The 20,655-nt window shown below is 45.0% G+C and overlaps 1 protein-coding gene across 1 annotated transcript; it reads right to left on the minus strand.

The window, feature by feature from the left end:
- Nucleotides 1-576: 576 nt before the first annotated feature.
- Nucleotides 577-12,787, minus strand: LOC133370616 (urokinase plasminogen activator surface receptor-like). Its single transcript, XM_061597183.1, has 9 exons — nt 12,686-12,787; nt 11,344-11,461; nt 11,136-11,197; nt 9,353-9,472; nt 6,299-6,433; nt 5,206-5,346; nt 3,824-3,967; nt 2,109-2,246; nt 577-948 (listed from the first exon to the last, which is right to left on the minus strand). The coding sequence occupies exons 3-9, from the start codon at nt 11,182-11,184 to the stop codon at nt 743-745; spliced, it is 933 nt and encodes a 310-aa protein (XP_061453167.1). The 5' UTR covers nt 11,185-11,197; nt 11,344-11,461; nt 12,686-12,787; the 3' UTR covers nt 577-742.
- Nucleotides 12,788-20,655: the final 7,868 nt, after the last annotated feature.

Consider the following 20,655-nt stretch of genomic DNA (forward strand, 5'->3'; position numbering starts at 1 on the left):
TCAGGGCTGTGTACAGCGACATAAAAACAACTAAGCAACATAAAAAGAATTTGGGGAGGTGGGAGAATGAAAAGAAATGAATATAAAGGTAATGCTATTTGGAAAGGGAAGAGTTAAAGTGATCAAGCTGATTCCTAGAACGGAGACACAGATCACAAGAAGAAAATGGCTAGAGCTGCCTCTAGAGGCCATAGCCAACCAACCAATTACTGAACAAGCTGCACAATGGGTCATCTACACCTGGGGAGATAGCAGAGCTGTGTGTTTTTTTTAAGTCAAATTTTCTGAACTCTGGAAAAAACAGGGAAATGTGGAAAGGGCATGTTCTGCTGATGTCATCCAGATGTTCCATAAAAAGTGCTGCTCCATAGTAAATGCCCTGTGTGGAGGCAGCTAATTGAAGTTATGAGAATGGTTTTGAAATTAGAGAAGGCAAGCTTTCATTTCCCCAACATAATCAGGCAGTTTGCTTTTTGTTTTGTTTCTACATGTCACTTAACAGCCACACTTTAGCCACACTGTACCTGTGGGCCTGCATGAACGCTGCTCATGCAGACAGTGAAAAAATGGAGACACTTAAAAATCAAATGGCCAGTTTAACCAAGACAAGCATTGCATATGAACTACAGGTACAGGAAATGCCATTAAAAAAAACTATTTCCATATCATGTATAAAACCAGCCTTCAGAGAATAGCTATATGACCCTTTTTGAAAAGCTCATCCAGACAACCCCAATTACGTTCAAGCCATCCATGCCAGCCACAAGGCGAAAGCAGCCACCATCAGCAGCATCTCTGGACCAAAAAGATCTCCTGCTCGGTTGCAGAGGGATGTTTTGCAGCATTTTGCAAAGGAATCCTGCCTTATCAGATTGTAATATATATCACTGTAGCTGTTGCACATGGTCTCAGTGGCACAGCCTTTTTGGATGGTCACAGTTGTGTTATCTGGAAAAGAAGAAAGAAAGCCAAAGTTTTGCATTAGACTAGAGGGCGGGTAACCTTTTTCAGCCAAAGGGCCATATTCCATTCTGGGCAACTTTCCAAGGGCTAGAGGCAACTGATGTAAATTTTACCCTTCAACACAGAGTCAAACATTCCTCTCTTTCCTCTAGCCAGACAAGCAAGAGGCATAATCAATGACACATTCCAGTCAGGCAAAAACAGAAAGGGTGTGGCGTAGGGAGAGTTCTGAGAGCCACATAGAGAGGCCTGGAGGGCCGCGTTCAGCTCCTAGATCTGAGCTTCCCCACCCCTGGGAACATTTGAAACATTTCACAGCAGCATAAAGCCTACATGGCATTCTACCTATGGACGCTAGAGGGCACAATGGCACAATTATTGAGCCATTTTCTTCAAGGAAGAATGAGTTTGAGAAACTGAAATTGAACAGAACCTGTACGCTTTGCTGTATGCTTTGCTAACAGTTTGCTTTTAGGGTAACCAAATTCAGAAGAGGATGTTGCACCTTTACTGTAATACCTTCTGAACTTCTGATGGTAGAGAGGCACATTTATCCATCCAAAAAGAAACACTTTAGAACTCATATAGAAGTGAGAATTCCCTGTCGTCGAAGGAACCCACTCCTTGTGTTTCTGCATGAAGAACTGGGTCAGGATGTGCCTCTTGCCTGGAAGGCAAGATGCCTAGAAGAATGAGTCACACAGGGAGGCGACGGGAAGACCCCCCTGAGAGCAGGTCATTTGCTTGCATCCTCTTCAAGAGGACAGAGGCAAGGCAGAATTAATTGCTCCGAGTGGACACTAATTGGCAGGGACTTAAGCCCCACCAAAGATGTAACAAGTAACCTCCTCTGTGTGTGGAGAGGGGATGGGGCAGGGTGGGGTACGGAGGGGTTTCAAGACCCACAGAAACCATTCCTCATTTCACATAATGTCATGTAGCACTCTAGCATTTCTCTAAACATGTCCCAGCGGACATGGGGGGGGGGCTTTAATGGGCGTGCCAAAAGGTGAATTCCAGCAGGTGCAGTTATTTTCTGATCCCTACATCTATGCAACTTTTTGGAGTAAGAAGCTGTGCCCTTTTCTGCATCTGCCCCAGGCTAGCAGGGATGCTTCGCAGCCACCTCTGATCCCCTTCCTTACCTCTGTCTATGATATGCACACACCGGTCCATGACTCCTGTGCAGTTCAAAACCTGCAGTCTGTCCCGGGCACACTCCCCATGCCCCAAATCTTGGCAGGTATAGCACTGCAATCCGTTGGGTTGTCCAGAAGGTATGACTGTAGAGTAGAAAAGGAGACTCTAGCAGTGATGGGGAGATGATGATGATGCATTGCATCTCTTACGGTGCCATTCCCAAAAGCATCCCAAGGCGACTTACAGAAATGAAGGCTTGTATCCAACACTACGCCAGTGGTGCCTCCCCTCCCACTGTGTACCCCAGACCTCTGCTGCAGAGGGTCCCTTAATCCTTGGAGCTGATTTTGAGGGTGTGACGGGTTAGGGGCAGGAGAGGACTTCCATTGCATACATGGAAGTTCCTCGCACCAGTGCAGCTGCTCCAGGCAATACGGCCCGTCAAAAATACGAAGAGTAAAACCGACCAGTAAAGCAGCAATGAATCCATACAATTTTAAAAGCATGAACCGTACAAAAATTAATAAAATTAGAACCAGCCAAATACGCAACTAACTAAAAATCAGCTCAAAACTAACCCCAGTAAAAATGACCTCACATGCTGTCAAATGCCTGAGAGCAAAGGGAAATTTTAACTGTTATTTCAGCTGACGCATTTTGGACAGCTCCTTGGACTAAAACCTGGAACGGATTCCACTGCCTCACTGAGATGGAGCCACCAGTTGCCGCTAGTATGGATGGATGTGCAGTGACCCCTCTGAGAGAATAACATCTCCAAGGACAAACAGCGAGGGGGGCATGGGGGTCACTGTGTGCAGGGGGGTGCATTCTGCAACATGTCATTGACACAATAATACTGCATTTGTGGTGGATTTACACTGGACTGTCCACACGTCATGCCCCGTTTATTAGCTGTTCCCAATGTTGAGCAAAAAAGAAACCCTGATGTGCTCGTTTTCTTCATTTAGGGAGTTTTGTTACATGGGGGAGCATTCAAAACAGGGTTTCCCCCCACTTGCACCCTGCAGTGGGACCATCTATTCTGACCCCTTGTGGTGTTGTGGTTGTAACTCCAAAAGGTTTAAGTCTGAAATGGCTTGTTTATTGCATCGTAACTGATGTGGTCCTTTATTTCAACATCTTTAGCCAGTGTTATAATGTCATGCATGTGACAATGCATTTGGGTTTTGTTTACCTCTTGCAATTCCACCCTGAGCATTCGGAATAGGCACCATGACTCTCATGCAGCTTTTTCATTCATTTCAATGGGGCTTGTGCTGGGGGACTTTCCCTTTGGAGGGGTTTGCAAACTGTGGTTTGTGGACCACCAGTGGTTCATGAGCTTCATTCAGGTGGTCTGTGGCTTTAAATATTCATATTCATTTTAATTGCATTTTTCTTGCTTCTTTTGTTTCTTACATTGCCTTTTAATTGAATTCTGTGGAATTCAAATTGTAATACAATAAAATATAAGAAATAAAGGAAGCAATAAAAACACAATTAAAAAAAACATCCGGCATCCAGCTCAGAGCATTACAATTGCTACAACTGGCAGAAAAATTATTAATTGGTCCACCAAGACCATCAGCAATTTTCAGTTTGGTCCATGGGGTGGGGGGTGAGGGGGCTGGAACCACTATCCTAGATAATTATTATTGGCATAAAGACAGGATCCTACACTCAGAGCAGGATCTATCAGAACAACATGGTTGTCATTTACCTGGGAAACTCCTGTTGTTGCAGTTGGACTGAATGCAGACCTTTTGGTCAACGTAGGCGAAATCTTTCCCGATCTGGTATGCTACCAGTGTGTCCTTAAAGGCACTGTCTCCACATCCCTTTATGATAGGTTCTAATCTTTCACCTGGAGAGGGCAATCATCAAGTAATATCCATACAACAGGACAATTTTCAGTCCTAGGAAATACAACTAGTAGGTTGTCTCCCAACTAACACTCCCAATTGTAACTCCATTTATTACTTCATTAAAGCTTTAGTGTGGATTGTGTGTGTGTTTTAAAATGCTATAATTGCATAAATGTTCTTTGCTATGGGATCCATTTTGCTTCTGCACGGGAGCCGTTTATCACTGCTGAGGCACTGTGTTTGTTTGCTTGCTTGCTTGTTTGCAGTTAGCTGAAAGTGGAATTAAAATTGAGATTCCACATAGCTCTTAATAAAGTCCTACATTATCCAGCAATACCAAGATCCATCAATGAATGTCTACTCAAAAGTAAGCCACAATCAGCAAGTTTCTCTTGTATTTTTAATTGGAAGCTTCCTGCTAGCTGGCTCTTCCCATTGTATTGCTTTCCGTTCAGCATGGCTAGGGGTTAGTGAGGAATTGCCCCTTAAATGCCACATATTAGTCAGTTTCTGTTCCCCATTGTGGTGAGAGCAGGATTAATTACTTGTTTCCTTACACAATTTTTCCCTTGTTTATTTTAATTCAATTTTTTATTGTTACAGTTAATGACCAGTAAAAATCAAAGACATAAAACTCACAAATGAGAAAGTTATCCAAATACACAGGAGAATGAAATACAGTAAAATCAGATAAAAAGAATTATAAGATTGTTAAAACACCAATATTATAATTTCTTTTATAGCTAAATAGCTCTTTTTTACTGTAAAGTTTTTTAAAATGCAAGAAAATTAACCTCCTAGCCCACCAAGTAGGAAACAGAAATTATCTAACAAGATGTAGTTCATCACTAATCCCCCAGCTGCATTGAACAGGAAAAAATACAATGGGCAAAACCAGAAAAGAGAAAACATTTAATTAAAGGAACAGTTGCCTTTAAAGGCTTCAGTAGTGCTTTGCCTTTCCAGCCTAGATAGACAAGCTCTGCAATAAATAAATAAAATCCACAACCTGGGTCTTAAAAACATTGGAGAACAACTCAGAAAACACTGAAATGTGCTGTACCAACACCAACACCTTGCACATCACCAGGTTATGGCTGTGTATGTTTCCTTGCATCTGTTGGCTAGTATGGCAACATCATTTGTGATTATTTAGTCTCTCCCTGAGACTCAGCATTTTGTCACAAGACTTGCTGAGTTAACCCTCTTGCGTGCATTAATTCCCACTTGACAATACCTGGTAGGAAGCACTGGGAAATCTGCACGCATCGGTCTTCTTTCCCGTAGCATGGCTGTGAAGGTGCATTATGGCCACAATCAGCTTTGTTCCCGATGCAGCTCTGACACACCAGACCGTTTTGGGATCCACTTCTGCTGACTGTTGGAAGCAAGGGGGGCAGAGAAGAGAGAGAGAGATCATCAGATTCCCTATTTAAAAGGCCTTCCCTGTGTTCCTCCTCCTGCAGTTGTCCGGAGGGAGAATAGGCCTTTCCCATATCTATAGAATGCTCTCCCCATGAAGGCTCGCCTGGCATCTACACTGATATCTTTGGGGCATTATTTTTTTCTTTGCAGCTGTTTGTGGTTTGTTTGTTCCTTCCTTTGGAGGCTATTTGTGGTGGTTAGATCTATGTTCGGGAATGGAGGGATTGTTTTTATGGTTTGATTAACTTGTATTATGTTCGCTTTCAATTATTTTGTTTTTCATATGCTGCATTGTCTATTTTACTGTTATTGGTATGCCACTTTGAGACACTTGTGCAAAGAGCTTAATAAACAATTATTATTATTTTTTATTTCGCTGCCAAAGCACAGAGTTGATATTTTTAGGAAACTATCTATCATGACCCCAACATCTCTCTTGCTAAGTATTTACAGACTCACAACTACATTCAGATCATATCAACATATACATGTGGAAATGGACTGCCTTCAAGTCGATCCTGACTTATGGCGACCCTATGAATAGGGTTTTCATGGTAAGCGGTGTTCAAAGGGGGTTTACCATTGCCTCTCTCTGAGGCTAGTCCTCCCCGGCTGGCTTGGGCCTGCTCAGCTTGCCACAGCTGCACAAGCCAGCCCCTTCCTTGGCCGCAGCTGCCAGCTGGGGGGCAACTGGGTTCCTTGGGACTATGCAGCTGCCCACGGCTGCACAGGTGGTAGGGCACATAACCCCTGAGCCACTCCCTGTGGGGGTGATCTTTAGCTGGCCCTTGACCCCCAGGAGACACGAGCAGGGATTTGAACTCACAGACTCTGGACTCCCAGCCAGGCTCTCCTCCCCACTGTGCTATACCAGCATATACATATACCATTCTGGTATTACATACCGTGACGATCCACAGGTTGGCATAGATCAGAAGCGCAACAGTACACTGCCCGATACAAAAGCCCCCTAGTTCCTTCAGGATAACGACGGCAATAGTTTGAGGTACCACAGCCCAGCTTTGATGTGGCTGCATCCACTACAATTAGAAAATCAAACAATTAGTTGCCTATTATTAGAAAAAGAAAAACCACAACGTTATTGCAAGTGTCATTTTAGATTTGCAAATGAACTTATCTCCAGTCTTTTGTTAGGTTGAGCATAGATTACCAGCTGGAGCCTCTTATTGAATTGCCTTTGATGGCTTGCGGCTGCCAGACACTCCCACCTAATTAGATGGGAGCAAGAGAAAAATTAATCCGCAGATGGGAGGTAGCCAGCGAAGGTGAGAGAAATCTCAGCTTTTGCAGTTGTCTTGGAAGGGAAGGTTCAGCTTCCAATAGGCATCCGGCTACCTGCTGTGAGAACAGGGTGCTGAACTAGATGGCCCATCGGCCTGATCCATCGGGGCTCTTCTTATGAAGACTTGACTCTGTCTGAACATATGAACAATGAAGCTACCTTATTATTGGCCTATTTGTTAGGGTGGTCCTGTGCCCTACTTTAGAGAGGGCAGTCCTCCATTTGAAGGGCTGCCAGAAGACAGTCCTCTGCTTGGCAGCAGCATCTATTGGAATGGCTGTCTTGTCCCAAGTCTGGTATAAAGATTTAAAAAAATGCTAAGGGAGAGGGACTATGGGCCTTGAAGGTGCCCACCTACAGTTCCCGCTGGTGAGCAGGCTGAGGTCCCCTGATCCATCACAGTTATGGTGAGATGTGCTATATTTAAACAACAGTAATTATTTAAATTATATTAATTATTTAGTACTATTTAAATTATAGTGATTACTTCTAACACTGCACCTATACACATAAAGTAGCATATGCTAATTGGCCACGTAGAAGGCTGAGGGCCGGCCCAGCTGTTAGGCAGAGTGAGGGGATGCTGACTACTATCACATCTGCAATATCAATATATGCCTCCAAAGTAATTTTATTTCCTGATGTCTAGAAGATATTTTGTTCAGTTGTTTGCTGTGTTTATGATGAATTTTCTTGTTATTTTTGTGGGTGATTTTTTATGCACAGTGTTTATCTTGATACTAAAAAAGATGTTCTGTTTGTGTTTTGCAGACTGTAGAAATTCTTTGGGTTTTGGGAGGGTGTTGTATTTGCTGTTTGTTTAAAATGTTTTACATTATAAACTGCTTAGAATTTTGTTGTATAGAAATCGTCCAAATAAATATATAAGATTTCTTCAAGCATCTCGTCATATGCTGAAAAGGCAACCAACTTTTCAGTTTAAATTCTAGTAGGCAACCCCCTGCACTGCAAAAAAAAAAAAAATGGCTTGCCTTCAGTACAGTTAGTAGCAGTCAGTGGAGGCTGTTCCATTAGGGCAAATGGGGCATTGCCCCACCAACCTCAGCCAGCCCCCACCTGCCTACCTCCTTACTTAAAACCAGCCCGGGGGAGGGTGGCACTGGCTACCAGCTTCCTCTTCTTCAGGCTCACTGTTGCCTGTTGTAGTTCTCAGAAGGGAGGAGGATGGAACTCATTGGCTCTGGCTCCACCTACTGTTGGCCTCCTGCCTTACACCCACTAGTCCCAATGGACACTAGACATCACTGGCAGCAGCAATGGAAATTACTAAGAAATCTCCAGCTGTTGGCACAGTTCTCCTTCACAGATGCGTAGGTATTAATTGGATTGTGGAGTCCCTGACTGGAGTACCCTCTACACAGGTGTGTAGCTGTCCAGGGTCTCAGGGGTTTGATCCCTTACTTTTTTGGGAGCCAGGTCCCAGCAGGGTCCCTATGTGTCCGGCATCCTAAGAGCCAATTAGCATGGGAGTGCGTTAGCGACTGAGAAGAGTCTTCTAACTTGTTTCTTTGTTGTTTCCTGCTAATTGGAGCCAATCAGAGTGAAAGGAGCTCCGTTAGTTCCTACTTCAAAAAGCCAAGTCGTGAAGAGTGAGAATTCTACAACTGCAGAAAAAGTGACAGTGAATCCTGATGATAGCATCCCATCCACATCATCAAGCAGTTTGGCAGCAGCAGGAGACAAACGTGTATCATTGAATCCAGTAACTCAAGCAATATCTCTGACAGTGAGAAAGGACAGTCAAATGGTGACAGTGATAAAGAAACAGAAAGCAGCATCCGAGCCTGGCCAGATGATTCTATAATCTCAGAAGGGGATCTGGCTGTGAGGGGGCATGGCTGTGACTATCATGAAGGGACCTGCTCTTCTGAATTTGCCACTACACTATTGCTTGTACAGCAGGGCTGGGAAGACTTTTCCAGCCCGAGGGCCGCCTTCCCTTCTGAGCAACCTTCCAAGGGCCTCATGCCAGCAGTGGGTAGGGCCAGATTCAAAAGCGGGCGGAGCAACACATGTAATTTTTATCCTCCGTCCATGAAGGTAGTTTCTACACACACTCACGCCCCTCTTTCTATCCACCACCCAGACAAGACAAGATGCACAATGAGAGCACAAGGACACACCCCAGCCAGGCAAAAATGCTCAAGGATAGCACAAAGCGTGGCCAGGAGTTCATGCTTTAAGTTGGATTCCTTGGATTTAACTTGGATTCCTGCATGAGCAGGACTGGATGAGTTGGACTGGATGGACTTATAGGCCCCTTCCAACTCTTATTCTATGATTCTGTGAGGGGGCATGGCCTGAGAAGAGTCCCAAGGGCCAATTAAAGAGGATTGGAGGACCACATTTGGCCCCCAGGCCTGAGGTTCCCCACCCCCTTGCTCTACACCCTTTCATGACAGGTACTCAGAAGTATGCTGCTTCCTACAGTGAACAACCCTGGAGAGAAGTGGAAAGCCTGGCGAGATCTCAAGAATGCTGCCCACCATCATTTCTTCACCAGACCGTGACCATCTACTGTCTGACTAGATTTGTAGGAAAGTACATAGAGAGGCAGGAGCTCCAACCAAATGACTGCTAGTGCACCTCTGATCGCCATAATCCCCAATGCCACTGATGAAATAATAGCACTTACAACCATGGTAGTCCTTGCTCTCAAAGACGCAGGAGTCTTGAGATGGGTTGCAAACCTCCACTTCGTTCTTCGCACATTTGCCTTCCCTGTTCAAGCACTTCTGGCATGTCAGGCTGTTTGCTGGAGAGAGGCACACAAAGGACATCAGATTTTCCATTGTGTGTTATCTGCACTGGGATTGCAACAAAGGGTTTTGCAGTGGCGGCCATGATGGTGGTGAAGCCTGTAGCAGTGACTGGCTCAATTGCTCTCATACCCGAGAAAAGCTGGGCAGGTAGAAAGGGCTCTGGACCAGTGGGGGCTCATGCATTAGGGGCAATGGGGCCCTGCCCTCTTATTTGCAACTAGTCCAGGGGGTGGCACTGCCTGTCAACTTCCCGCTCCTTGGTTTCAGTTTTCCCCCTTAAGAACTCAGCAAGGAGGAGGATGTGGACAAAAGCAGAAAATAATTTGATTGATTGATTGCATTTCCCACCTTTCCTTCAAGGAGCTCAAGGTGGCGTACAAGCATGGCTCTCCTCCTCTCGATGTTATCCTCACAACAACCCTGCGAGGTGAGAGACAGTGACTGGCCCAAGGTCACCCAGTCAGCTTCGTGGCCATGTGGGGATTTGAACCCAGGTCCCAGTCCGACACTCTAACCACTATACAACTAGTTGGCTCCATCTTGTCATTGGCTCTGGCTGTGCCTGTCATTGGCTCAGGCCCCGCCTACCATTGGCCTTCCTGCCTTCTGCCCTGCCAATTCTAAACAGGAACCAACCCCGCTGCAGCTTTGAGTAATATTACAAGCCCCTCTGGTTTTGTTGGGTCCTGAACACAACTACGGCCTATGCACACTCATCTGAGAGTAAGCGCACTCAATACGCTCAGTGCTGCTTCCAAATAACCATGCAGAGAATTGCATCGCAAAGTTAGTTAGATTGTGGCTTTTGGAAAATAAAGCTGAATGCTCAAGTTATTGGGATGGAAAGGGTGGAGTAAAAATGGAAATGGACTGCCTTCAAGTCAATCCCGACTTATGGCGACCCTATGAATAGGGTTTTCATGGTAAGCGGTATTCAGAGGGGGTTTACCATTGCCGTCCTCTGAGGCTGAGAGGCAGTGACTGGCCCAGGGTCACTCAGTGAGCTTCATGGCTGTGTGGGGATTCGAACCCTGGTCTCCCAGGTTGTAGTCCAGCACCTTGAAATGCACAAACCCCACCCTCTGACCCTCCAGTTTTAGCCATATTGTGACACACACACACCCCGGCAGCCTGTAACGTAGTAGTTAACAGTGCAATCCTATCCATCTCTGCCCAGATAAAAGCCCCATTGAGTGTGATGGGACTTACTCCCAGTCAGGACAGAGAGGATTTCACTCTAAGAAAGCCAATACAAAAGCAAAGGGGACTGTGGCCCTTCTACTATTCCCCCTGTAATTTAAGCACTGCTAAAGCCCCCTCCTTGAGAACTAGAAAGTCAGCAGGGATGTATAACATTGTTGTGAACCTTTCAGGCTGCATACAGTCCATACATTGGAGCACATTTTTTCTCCCAAAGAATCCTGGGAACTGTAGCTCACCTTCTCATAGCTACAATTCCTGGCACCCCCCACTCTTTGGAGGTGCTTTAAATGCATGGTGCGCATGGAGCCTCTGACATGTTATCCTCAATCTGCCAGGATCTACCCCCTGCACACGCCTCACTGAAGTCAGCAGGGCCTGCCCAAGAGACAATCTCAATGGATCAGCCCCACAGTTTCCCCCAGCACCCAAAAGCCACCTACACCTGCAACTTACCCATGCCAAGACAGAAAACTGGGATCGCGAAGAATACCTGAACCTTCATGACAGCTTTGACACTTGGATGAAAAGGAACAATAATAATAATAATAATAATAATAATAATAATAATAATAAATAAATTTTTATTTTTGAGTCGCCTATCTGGCCGAATTAACGGCCACTCTAGGCGACGAACAATAACACGATAAAATACAAAGCAAACCTGGCTTGCTGCAGAGACAAGGACCCACCAGGGAGCCGATTTCAGAAACTTGTGGCGAAGCTTTGGCAAGGATCTGCCTTAAACCTTCAGAACAGGAAATGCTGAACACACCCTGGGCCTTGGGGAAAGGAAGAGAAGAGCTGAGAAGAACAGGGGAAGCCAACACACTTGTTTTTACCATGGGGAGCAAGAGTGTTGCCAGATACGTCAATGGCTCAGTGCACACAGGCCCATGGCACATAGCTGCATTAAAACTACATGTGTTGATTTAGATGCATAGATGCCTCTGGGCAAATCAAGATGGCGAGTAGCTGGGGTCCCACCAGCACCGTGATTTTCAATGTCCCCAGCCACTGTGTAAGCAAAAGAAAAACATCTCCTTTTTTACATTTTAGAAGCAAGGGCATGCAAAAATTTTAAAAGGGCTTAAATAGAGGTGCAGCTTAGAAACCTCCACAATGAAAAACAGGGCTTTCACAGGGCTTGGGGCCCCCAAGGCCACTCCGACAGGGAGATCTAATTTCCCAGCTCCTTTTCTTTACCCTCCTTATGAAACATGGGATCGGAAAAGTTCCCAACATCCATTGTAATGTCTCCAATAATGAATGTTAATAACACCGGTTCCTTTAGACTTAGGGATGGGGGGGACTAGATTCAGTTTGCACTGACAGGCAAACCTACCTAATTCACACTTTCCAAAGCAATGTGCAAACTGAAGCGTAGCGATCCTTTGAAATTTGCACTTCTCTGAATTTTGCAATGCAGTTTTCCAGGCAAGCAATGAGTACAAAAAATGCATATTATATAAATATATATATATACTAAAAAAAATGCATGTATTCGTGAAAATGGCATTCACAAATGAATTCTAAAAGGGAAAAATTGCTTTGCAAAACTGTATGGCAAAATTGCAGGCAAAGATGCGTTGATTAGGTGAAATTCACAGTAAGATGCTGCTGGATTTTCATGAGGGCTTTTTTAAAAAAAAGTTCACAAGCTGGTGTGGAAATGTAGACAACTGAATTTAAGGGTGGGAAGATGTGAAATGGAGAGAAACTGACAGATTCACCCATACCTATTAAACTGTTTAAATTAAAGAAAGGGCTATTGAAAAGGGCACAATAGCTAAATCAGCTCCATCCCCTTACATACCTGCTGTGGTTGATTTTTGCAGAGACACAAATGGCTGTTTCTGCAGCTCAGTCTCAGTGCCACATGGTTCAGATAGTAGGCATGTCTTTATCCCAAACCCAGCTCCTCGCCTCATCTTCTGCCTCTTGTGCACATATGGACTAGTTACATGGGCCCACCTCTTTCTCTCAGTCATCAGCACCACACTTACCTGCACCATACGAATCAAGAGCATTTCTCATGTCCAAATATGACTGGGTTCACTGTACAAAACTGGAACATGTCATTTCCAGGCAACTGGCTTGTTACAACACGTGCTGCTGTTGCTGTTGCTGCTTAACCAATGTCTGAGAAGGGGAACTCCGAACAGTCTTGTGAAATCCCCTCTGAGAAGTTTCCCTTTAGTGGTTGCGTACCAACACTCATGAACTATCCAAAATAAAGTGATGCTGATCCGACTCTCTTTCAAGGGGGTCTAAAACGTAAACCAGAGTCGGGGGGCCCTGTGGCCCTCCTGGTGGTGTTGCGATTAAAAAACTGGGCCGGCCCTTCCATTAGGCAGACTGAGGCAACTACCGCAAGTCGTGAGCACTGCTGGCAGCTGGCCCAGCCACCTCCCGCTTATGCAGCAGCAAGGCCCTCTGCCTCCAACTCCCCCTTCACTCTAGGAAGGACCATGGGGTCCTCAGAACATGGCTCCCTGGGCCAGATGGCCATATAAGGGCCTGTTCCATCACCGCAGTTTGCTGCAGCTGTTAATTAAGGCTAAAATTAGGGTCTTGCCAGCTGTGCTGACACAAAAGTGGAGGCAAAAGAAAAAAACAGAATGAAAATGAAAGCCAGGAAAAGAGGGGGGGGCATCTCCACCATCATGGAGGGGTAGCACAGGCAGCGGAATCTCTTGCACTGCCCCTGACTACAGCTTCTACATTCACTGAACACTAGCGATTCTGGCTACAGTACATGGGGGCTGTAGACCAAGAACATCTGGAGGATGCCAGGTTCGCCATCCCATTCCTGCTCCAACTGGCAAAACCTAGAGCACATATTTTCTCTAAAACTCTGGAAGGCATGCTTGGCACCATCACTATCTGTTTTTAGGCACCAGGCACGCATATTTTTATTCACCTTTTGGACCTTAATTTGGAGGGTATGGTGTGCTTGTAGCCTCCTCTTTCCCTCATCTTTTTGGTGGGGTAGGTTCAGTTGGCCCACAGATGAAAAGAGGGGAAACTCTCAAAGTGCCTAGCAACGAGAGAGCTGTGTGGTACTTGCACTGGGAATACTGATTCATTTTACTGCTTTGGGTGCATTGGAATTAGAGACAGCACTGCAGGAATTTTGGCTGTATGTCAGTTCTTCATATTTGCAATTATTTTCTTTCCCATTTCCAACTCTTTTTAGCTGTTTTTTTATTTTTCTTTCCCCTAGAGACAGTCTCATTCAATACATTTAGTCCGAGATATTGATTAGATAACAGTGTTAAATGTATTATACATTTTACCTTTGCATTTCGCTGTCCTTTGCTTGGTTCAGGTTCATTTTAAGTAGAGAAGTCCTGTTAGAATCTTCCATTTTGGGGTCATGTATTCACCTGTGAAATTTTCAAGTGAAGTTTTCTTTTGTAGTATATTCCATCCTAGTTGTCCCTTTTTTATTATTGATTAGTGCTTCTGTAGCCAGTGTTCAGCATATCACAGAACTGTTCATTTTTAATAATGTATAAACATGTTATATATAGTATGCCTGATAATTACTTTTAATGTTGTTTATATGCATGCTTTTACAGATTGCCCTTGATAAAGGGTCTTTCTTACCCAAAACGTGTCAGGCAGCAATAAACCACTTCCATTCCTATTTCTGGCTGTTTGCTGGCTAGGCAGTTTGATGGTTTTAGCTCTTTTCGTCTGCGGTACCTTTGGGGTACCTCCCTCCTTCTTTCCCGTGTGGGTTAAGTTGGATCTGCTCTTTTAGACAAGTGATTGGTGAGCATTTTAGATTATGTTTTTACTTTTGTTTTTAATGTTTGTTCCTGTAAGTCACTTTTGTGGAAGAAAATGACTAATAATTCATCATCATTGTTCATTTTTTTAATTACACATTGTCCAATAATCAGACCAGTTTGCTGTGCGTCAACTTCTTATGATTTAACAAGATCACTGCTTGCTGAATCACAATGTCACAGCCTTGAACAAATGAATCTCATCTTCCACCCTGCCCCATACATAAAATGGGCATGCTAGTGACCCCTGTTGAAGGACTTTATCTCAGGTTTGCAAATACCCACTTGGCTGGTTGCCTCTGCTGAATCAAAACTGCCTCAAGGCAACCGAGATTTGGTTCCTGAGAAAACAGTTGTTTTTTTAACGCTACTGATGTGCTGCAACAACTGAATAAACACAGGCATGTTCAAGCAAGCCAGCAAATAAATGGAGCCAAGCCAAGTTTTCAGGGGCATTTGCAATGCAAGAAAGGTATGTTTTAGGAGCTTTACATTTTTTCCATAGAAGCAAAAATTCATGTTAAAAAATCCTGCATGTATTTAATTTTCAGTCCTGTTTGCTGTCCATCTCTAACTGCTTTGTGTACATTTTTAACTAGGATTCTTCTTTCTGACTGAGTGACCTGCCCAGTCAGGGATCACACAGCATGTGATGACATCACTGTGCAGCACAGCCAGTCAGGGTTGGCTGTATGAGATTGCAAAGTCACATCAGAAAAGAGAGCAATACTTTTTGCCCCCACTTGATATGGAAGAACATCCCCCCACCCCCCGTTCTGCAGGCCTCCCAGACTGTGACTGAAACAGGGGTGGGATATATTTCTCGGGATGATTTCCCCCCAGGAAATCAACCCTCCTCACACACACCCCAAAATCGACTAAATCCTAATATTTTACTGTGAGTCACTAACTTTTGTGGACTTATTTGCAAGGTTCCTCTGTCCGCTAAAAAGTGTTATTAGCAACTGAGGGTTTTCGAAAATCCTCCTCAATATACATGGCTCCAAAGAAGCCAGATGAAATCCTTTGGGGGCAAGGAGTTCTTAGATAAGCATGAATGCAACAAGTCTCTTTATTAAACGTAGCAGGAAAATAGAGAATTACATCATGGGAGGAAATGGGTACTACATAATTGCAAATTTGCTCATCTGGCAATTTCCTCAACATGCATTTTCTCACAAACACACACCACACACACAAACCTCAATTTCAGCTACTTCCATACAACAGGATTACATCTGTGCAAACTTTGCAGCTGTTACTGTATTCCAGCAAATGCCTGACCCCTCCCTCTGGTGGCAGGTTGGAGAATTGCCATCAGAACGACAAGCTAGAGACCACCTTCTCTCTTCCAGCTCTCTCATCCCCATCCTGACCTAACTTGGATTGGGATGCAACTCTGAAAGTGATCGTATAGGATTTTTCACATGATCCAGGCACATATATTGCCCTTTTCCCTCTTCCTCCTTGCACATTTGGGGTTAGCCATCCTCAGGTGATAGCAATAGTTTGCAACCCAAGAAACAGAGAGATTCCTAGTGATACAAAATACAAAACAGAAATGCCAGAACCAAAAACATTCATCCTGACTGGGCCAGGTGTTACCTTGATAGGTGGATTATAGCAATTGGAGGGATTGACTATCCTACTGCAATAATCTGCACTGATTTGATTTAATCCACCAGGGAGTATAGCAGATCATCCTCTGCATTAAAATGAAACTGAGGCATTGAAGGATTGATAGCTGCCATTTAATATATTCCCTGTATTTACTTCCTCCGATGTTTGAGAAAGCGCAAAACGAGTTGGCAATCTTGGAGAGCTCGTTACTGATATACTTCAGAGTCCTGCTTCACTTTTCATTTATCTGTTTTGTATTTATACTTTTGCCTTGTTCACACTTATCAGCCTTTTGCATTTTTGCACTTATGAATGGCTTGAGGGTTTTTCATTGATAAATTGTGGCTTGTATGCAGATCCTTTATTATTTGTTCTGGCATTTCTCTTTTGTATTTTAAATAGTTCGCAACCGGCAGTCTGCGAGTCCAGAGCAGCAACAACTCCACACCTCTGATATAAGAGCAAAGCAGTAGTCCACCTAGGCCAAGGAAAGGGAACCTTGTGCCCTCCAGATGTTGCTGGACTCCTGCTCCCAGCCAGCACGGCCCAGCTAGAGATGCTGGGAATTAGAGTCCGACGACAAGGACCACAGGTCTCCCATCCCTGCTCCAAGTCAATACTACCTACCCTGATGGGTAGCGTCTCTCCAAGGTCTTAGACAGAGGTCACTGGTGGCTCTGCTCCTCAAAATCTTTTAGCCCAGCCTCATATTTAAGCCCTAGGCTGGTCACCATAAGCGACCCGAAATTCCATGCAGGCGAGTGAGCAGGCTGGTAGAGGAGGGGGACAGAATGCTCCACCCAGCAGTGGCTGGTGCCCAGTGGGACTGGTGGGGCGGAAGGCAGGGAGCCCAACAGGAGGAGGAGGCAGCATCAATTATAAGTCAAGCCACCTGATTCTAATTCTGTCCCCCTCCTCCTCCCTGCTGTGTTGTACAAGGGGCAACGCTGAAACAAAAGAGGAGGAAGCTGACAGTCAGGGCCACCCCCTGGACTCGCTGTAAACAAGAAGGCAGGCAGGTTAGTGGGGCAGGGCCCTGTTTGCCCTAAACGGTCAGCCTCCAGTGGCTCCATCTCTTCTCCCACTTGGTGTCCGTCACAACTGCAGAAGAAGGAAACTCTTGCTGACGTGTGTGCGTTGTTGCGTGAAACAGCATACATTACGTTGGAGTTAAGTTGAGCAAGAAACTTCTTCAGAGCATTAGAGCATGTTAAGAGTCTTTATTAAGACATTACGGCCAAAGGCTTAAGAGTAAATACATGTAGAGTTTCTTCAGTCACCCCCCTTCTGGTACATCTCTCTCCAAAGGTAAACATAGAAGTGAACCTCTCAGTTCAGAGGCAATACACAGAAGACACAACTTACAGACTCTGTTAGAACTTTCCCAGTTGCTATCTCACGTTACCATGACAACCGCTGGCCTTGGATGTCTGCTCACTCTCAGGCCAAGAGATAACAGTTACTTCTCCAAACTTGCAGGCTCTATGGAAAACAACTAGAGACAGTAATGCCTATGGGTCACAGCCCAACATACCCCCCTTTTTTTTCCATTAAGACTGCAAATACTTTCCATTGCATCCATAACTTTTCCATTTCAGCAATACAAAGGTAATACATTTCAATACATTGCATCATACAGATCCATATTACATCTCAGTACATTGCAGTACATTTCAGAACATCTCTGCACATTTAGCTAAAACTTTATTCAATCAAACTTTGGCTCATTCCAAGCCTTGTCACCAGTTTGCCAAATTTCTCCTCACACAAAGGCTTGGTCATTATGTCAGCCACCATGTTTTGTTTCTTGCTGCTCCAGTCAATGCATGACCCGTGCCATATCATAACTATGCCAGAGGTTGACTTACGACTGCTCAGTTCCCCTGCATGATCTGCATCCACAAAACATTCAAGACCTCCTGTCTTTGCTCCTGACAAAACCAGACTCTTTGTCTTCGTGCCTTTCAGATTTATGTCAAGATCTGGTTTAAATGTTTGCGCTTGTGTTTCTGGACACCAAGCTCTGAAATATGCATTCTCTTGTGCTCTAGATGCACGTTTGCCACGTCTCTTACCCTGTGGCTTGTAAACTTGGCTGCGATGCACTCTTTCAGGCATCAGCCTGACTGCATTACATGAATACTGTGGCTGTGTGCTTTTAACAGCTGTCTTCTTACAGCTCTGACCGTCATTCTCTTTCCGCCCCATTAAACTCAAGGCATCAGCACACTTCACACCCATGGACATTCTAAACAGCCCTTGTGTCATAAAACCCTGACAGACAACTTTGCCTCTTCTCTGCAGAAAACATTTTCCTCTATCAAATGTTACACAATACCCAGAAGTCACCAGTTTTTGAACTGATAAAATATTATGAGCCAATTCTGGAACAAACAAACATTCTGACATTATCCCAAGTTTATTAAATCTCACCAGTCCTCGGGCTTCCACCCGTTTCTGTGATCCATCCGCAAGTTGCACAAAATCCTGCACTTCTTCTGAAGCATAAAACAAACTTCTGTCTTTAATTAATATATGGCTTGCCCCGCTGTCAACAAGCCAGTTAACAGGTCCTAAATCTTGAGACTTCTGTTTACAAACAAAGTTCACACTTCCCTGCTTCATGCCTCCGTCCCTGGAGTTTTGCTTGACTGCACAGTCTTTCTGGAGATGCCCACGAGCCCCACAGGCATAACAAGACTTTAACAGCTGCTGCTTGTAATCCTGTTTGCTTTCGGCTGCCTCCTCCGGTTCGGCACTTTTCTCCTCCTTGCTTCTGACAGCTTCCATCAGCTCGGCTCTCTGCGCCTTCTGCCTCCACTGCCATTCCTGGGACAAATCCTGCAACGCGTCCCACATCTGTTTAGCCGACGGCTCATCTCTCACACACATCAGTTGAGAATCCGATAGAGCCAAGATTATAAACGCCTGCGCCCTCTGATCTTTGCGCTTCCAGGCTGCGGTCAATACCGCCGGGGGTAGTCCATCTATTGTGTCCCATAAATCCTCTGTTATCAGCAAAGCCCGCATCCTCAGCTTCCAGCTGCCATAATTCTTTTCCGTCAATCTTTCCATTGGCAAGCCTCCCCCAGACAGGTTTACAGCCATGTTGCTCATCTCCGTCTGGTACAATCAATCAAGCTGCCCTCTGGAACTCCGTCTGCCGTTCAGACCAGCAACTTACTCCCGTGTAATGCGCTGTGGATCTGGACCCATAACCCTTGTTGATGTGTGTGCGTTGTTGCGTGAAACAGCATACATTACGTTGGAGTTAAGTTGAGCAAGAAACTTCTTCAGAGCATTAGAGCATGTTAAGAGTCTTTATTATGACATTATGGCCAAAGGCTTAAGAGTAAATACATGTAGAGTTTCTTCAGTCACCCCCCTTCTGGTACATCTCTCTCCAAAGGTAAACATAGAAGAGAACCTCTCAGTTCAGAGGCAATACACAGAAGACACAACTTACAGACTCTGTTAGAACTTTCCCAGTTGCTATCTCACATTACCATGACAACCGCTGGCCTTGGATGTCTGCTCACTCTCAGGCCAAGAGATAACAGTTACTTCTCCAAACTTGCAGGCTCTATGGAAAACAACTAGAGACAGTAATGCCTATGGGTCACAGCCCAACAACTCTCCCCCCTCCAGAAGCAGCACAGGAAGGCAGCATCCTTGTGGGTGGGTCAGGGAGGGGAGGAACCGGACCGCCCCGTCCTCCTTCCGCCAGTGCACTCAGCAGAAGGCATTTTTTTAAAAACGAGTCTGCTAAGAGGCAAACGTAGCCTGCATTCCTGTGTCACCCCACAGATTGCCCAGAAACACGACGGGGCCCTGGGCTGGTTGCTAAGCATTTGCCCTATCCAGGCTGGCCTTACAGTTTCAGCAACAACAAAAAAGGAGAGGGGGGGGCTGTCCACCAGACACATGGCAGGCAGAGAACAGCAGGTGGGAAGGAGGGTGGAAGAATGAGGACCCATAGGAAGGGAGACCAAGGGGGACTGTGCAGAGGCTCAGTCCCCGAATCAACACTAGGCCCTCCGTAAGGCTGCTGCCTTGAAAGCTCATACATTTTAATTAATACATTAGATTAAAGCAAAACTCTTGCACCGCCAGGAACTGTTACTGTATGCAAGTCCGGCTTCCTTTACTTGTGACACTTTTGATTCCACCAGAAAAGGACTGGGCTGCACACTCACCTCATTGCCCAAGTCCCAGGAAGCTCCATGCCACCAGGTGGCACTCTGGCTTCACTGGCAGAGCTCATGTATGCCAGCCCTTACTTCTTACAGGGCAAGGTCACCACCCTGTCATTCCACTGTGGCTACCCGTTTCACCACCTGCAAGGATAACCACGTGAAAAATCCCAAAAAGGTAACTGTGTTAAGTTTGCCATTATTGAAACCTACAAAGAACATAGTAGCACTTTAACATTTAACAGATTTATTGTGGCAGAAAAAGCATTTCCATCAGATGCATGAAATGGCCTGGAAATTTTGATAATATATCATGGTTTCCTTTCCCCCCCAACCCCTCCCCCAATCTATGTCTCTGTTCTAAGA

This window comes from Rhineura floridana, chromosome 15 (genome assembly GCF_030035675.1).
Source record: "Rhineura floridana isolate rRhiFlo1 chromosome 15, rRhiFlo1.hap2, whole genome shotgun sequence".
NCBI lineage: Eukaryota > Metazoa > Chordata > Lepidosauria > Squamata > Rhineuridae > Rhineura > Rhineura floridana.

Coding starts and splice junctions, on each gene's coding strand:
- LOC133370616 (XM_061597183.1), bottom strand. CDS start 11,184: ATGAAGGTTCAGGTATTCTTCGCGATCCCAGTTTTCTGTCTTGGCATG. Junction 3,968..5,205: donor TTCCCAGTGCTTCCTACCAG/GTATTGTCAAGT, acceptor TGCCCTCTCCAG/GTGAAAGATTAGAACCTATC. Junction 949..2,108: donor TGTGCATATCATAGACAGAG/GTAAGGAAGGGG, acceptor CTTCTTTTCCAG/ATAACACAACTGTGACCATC.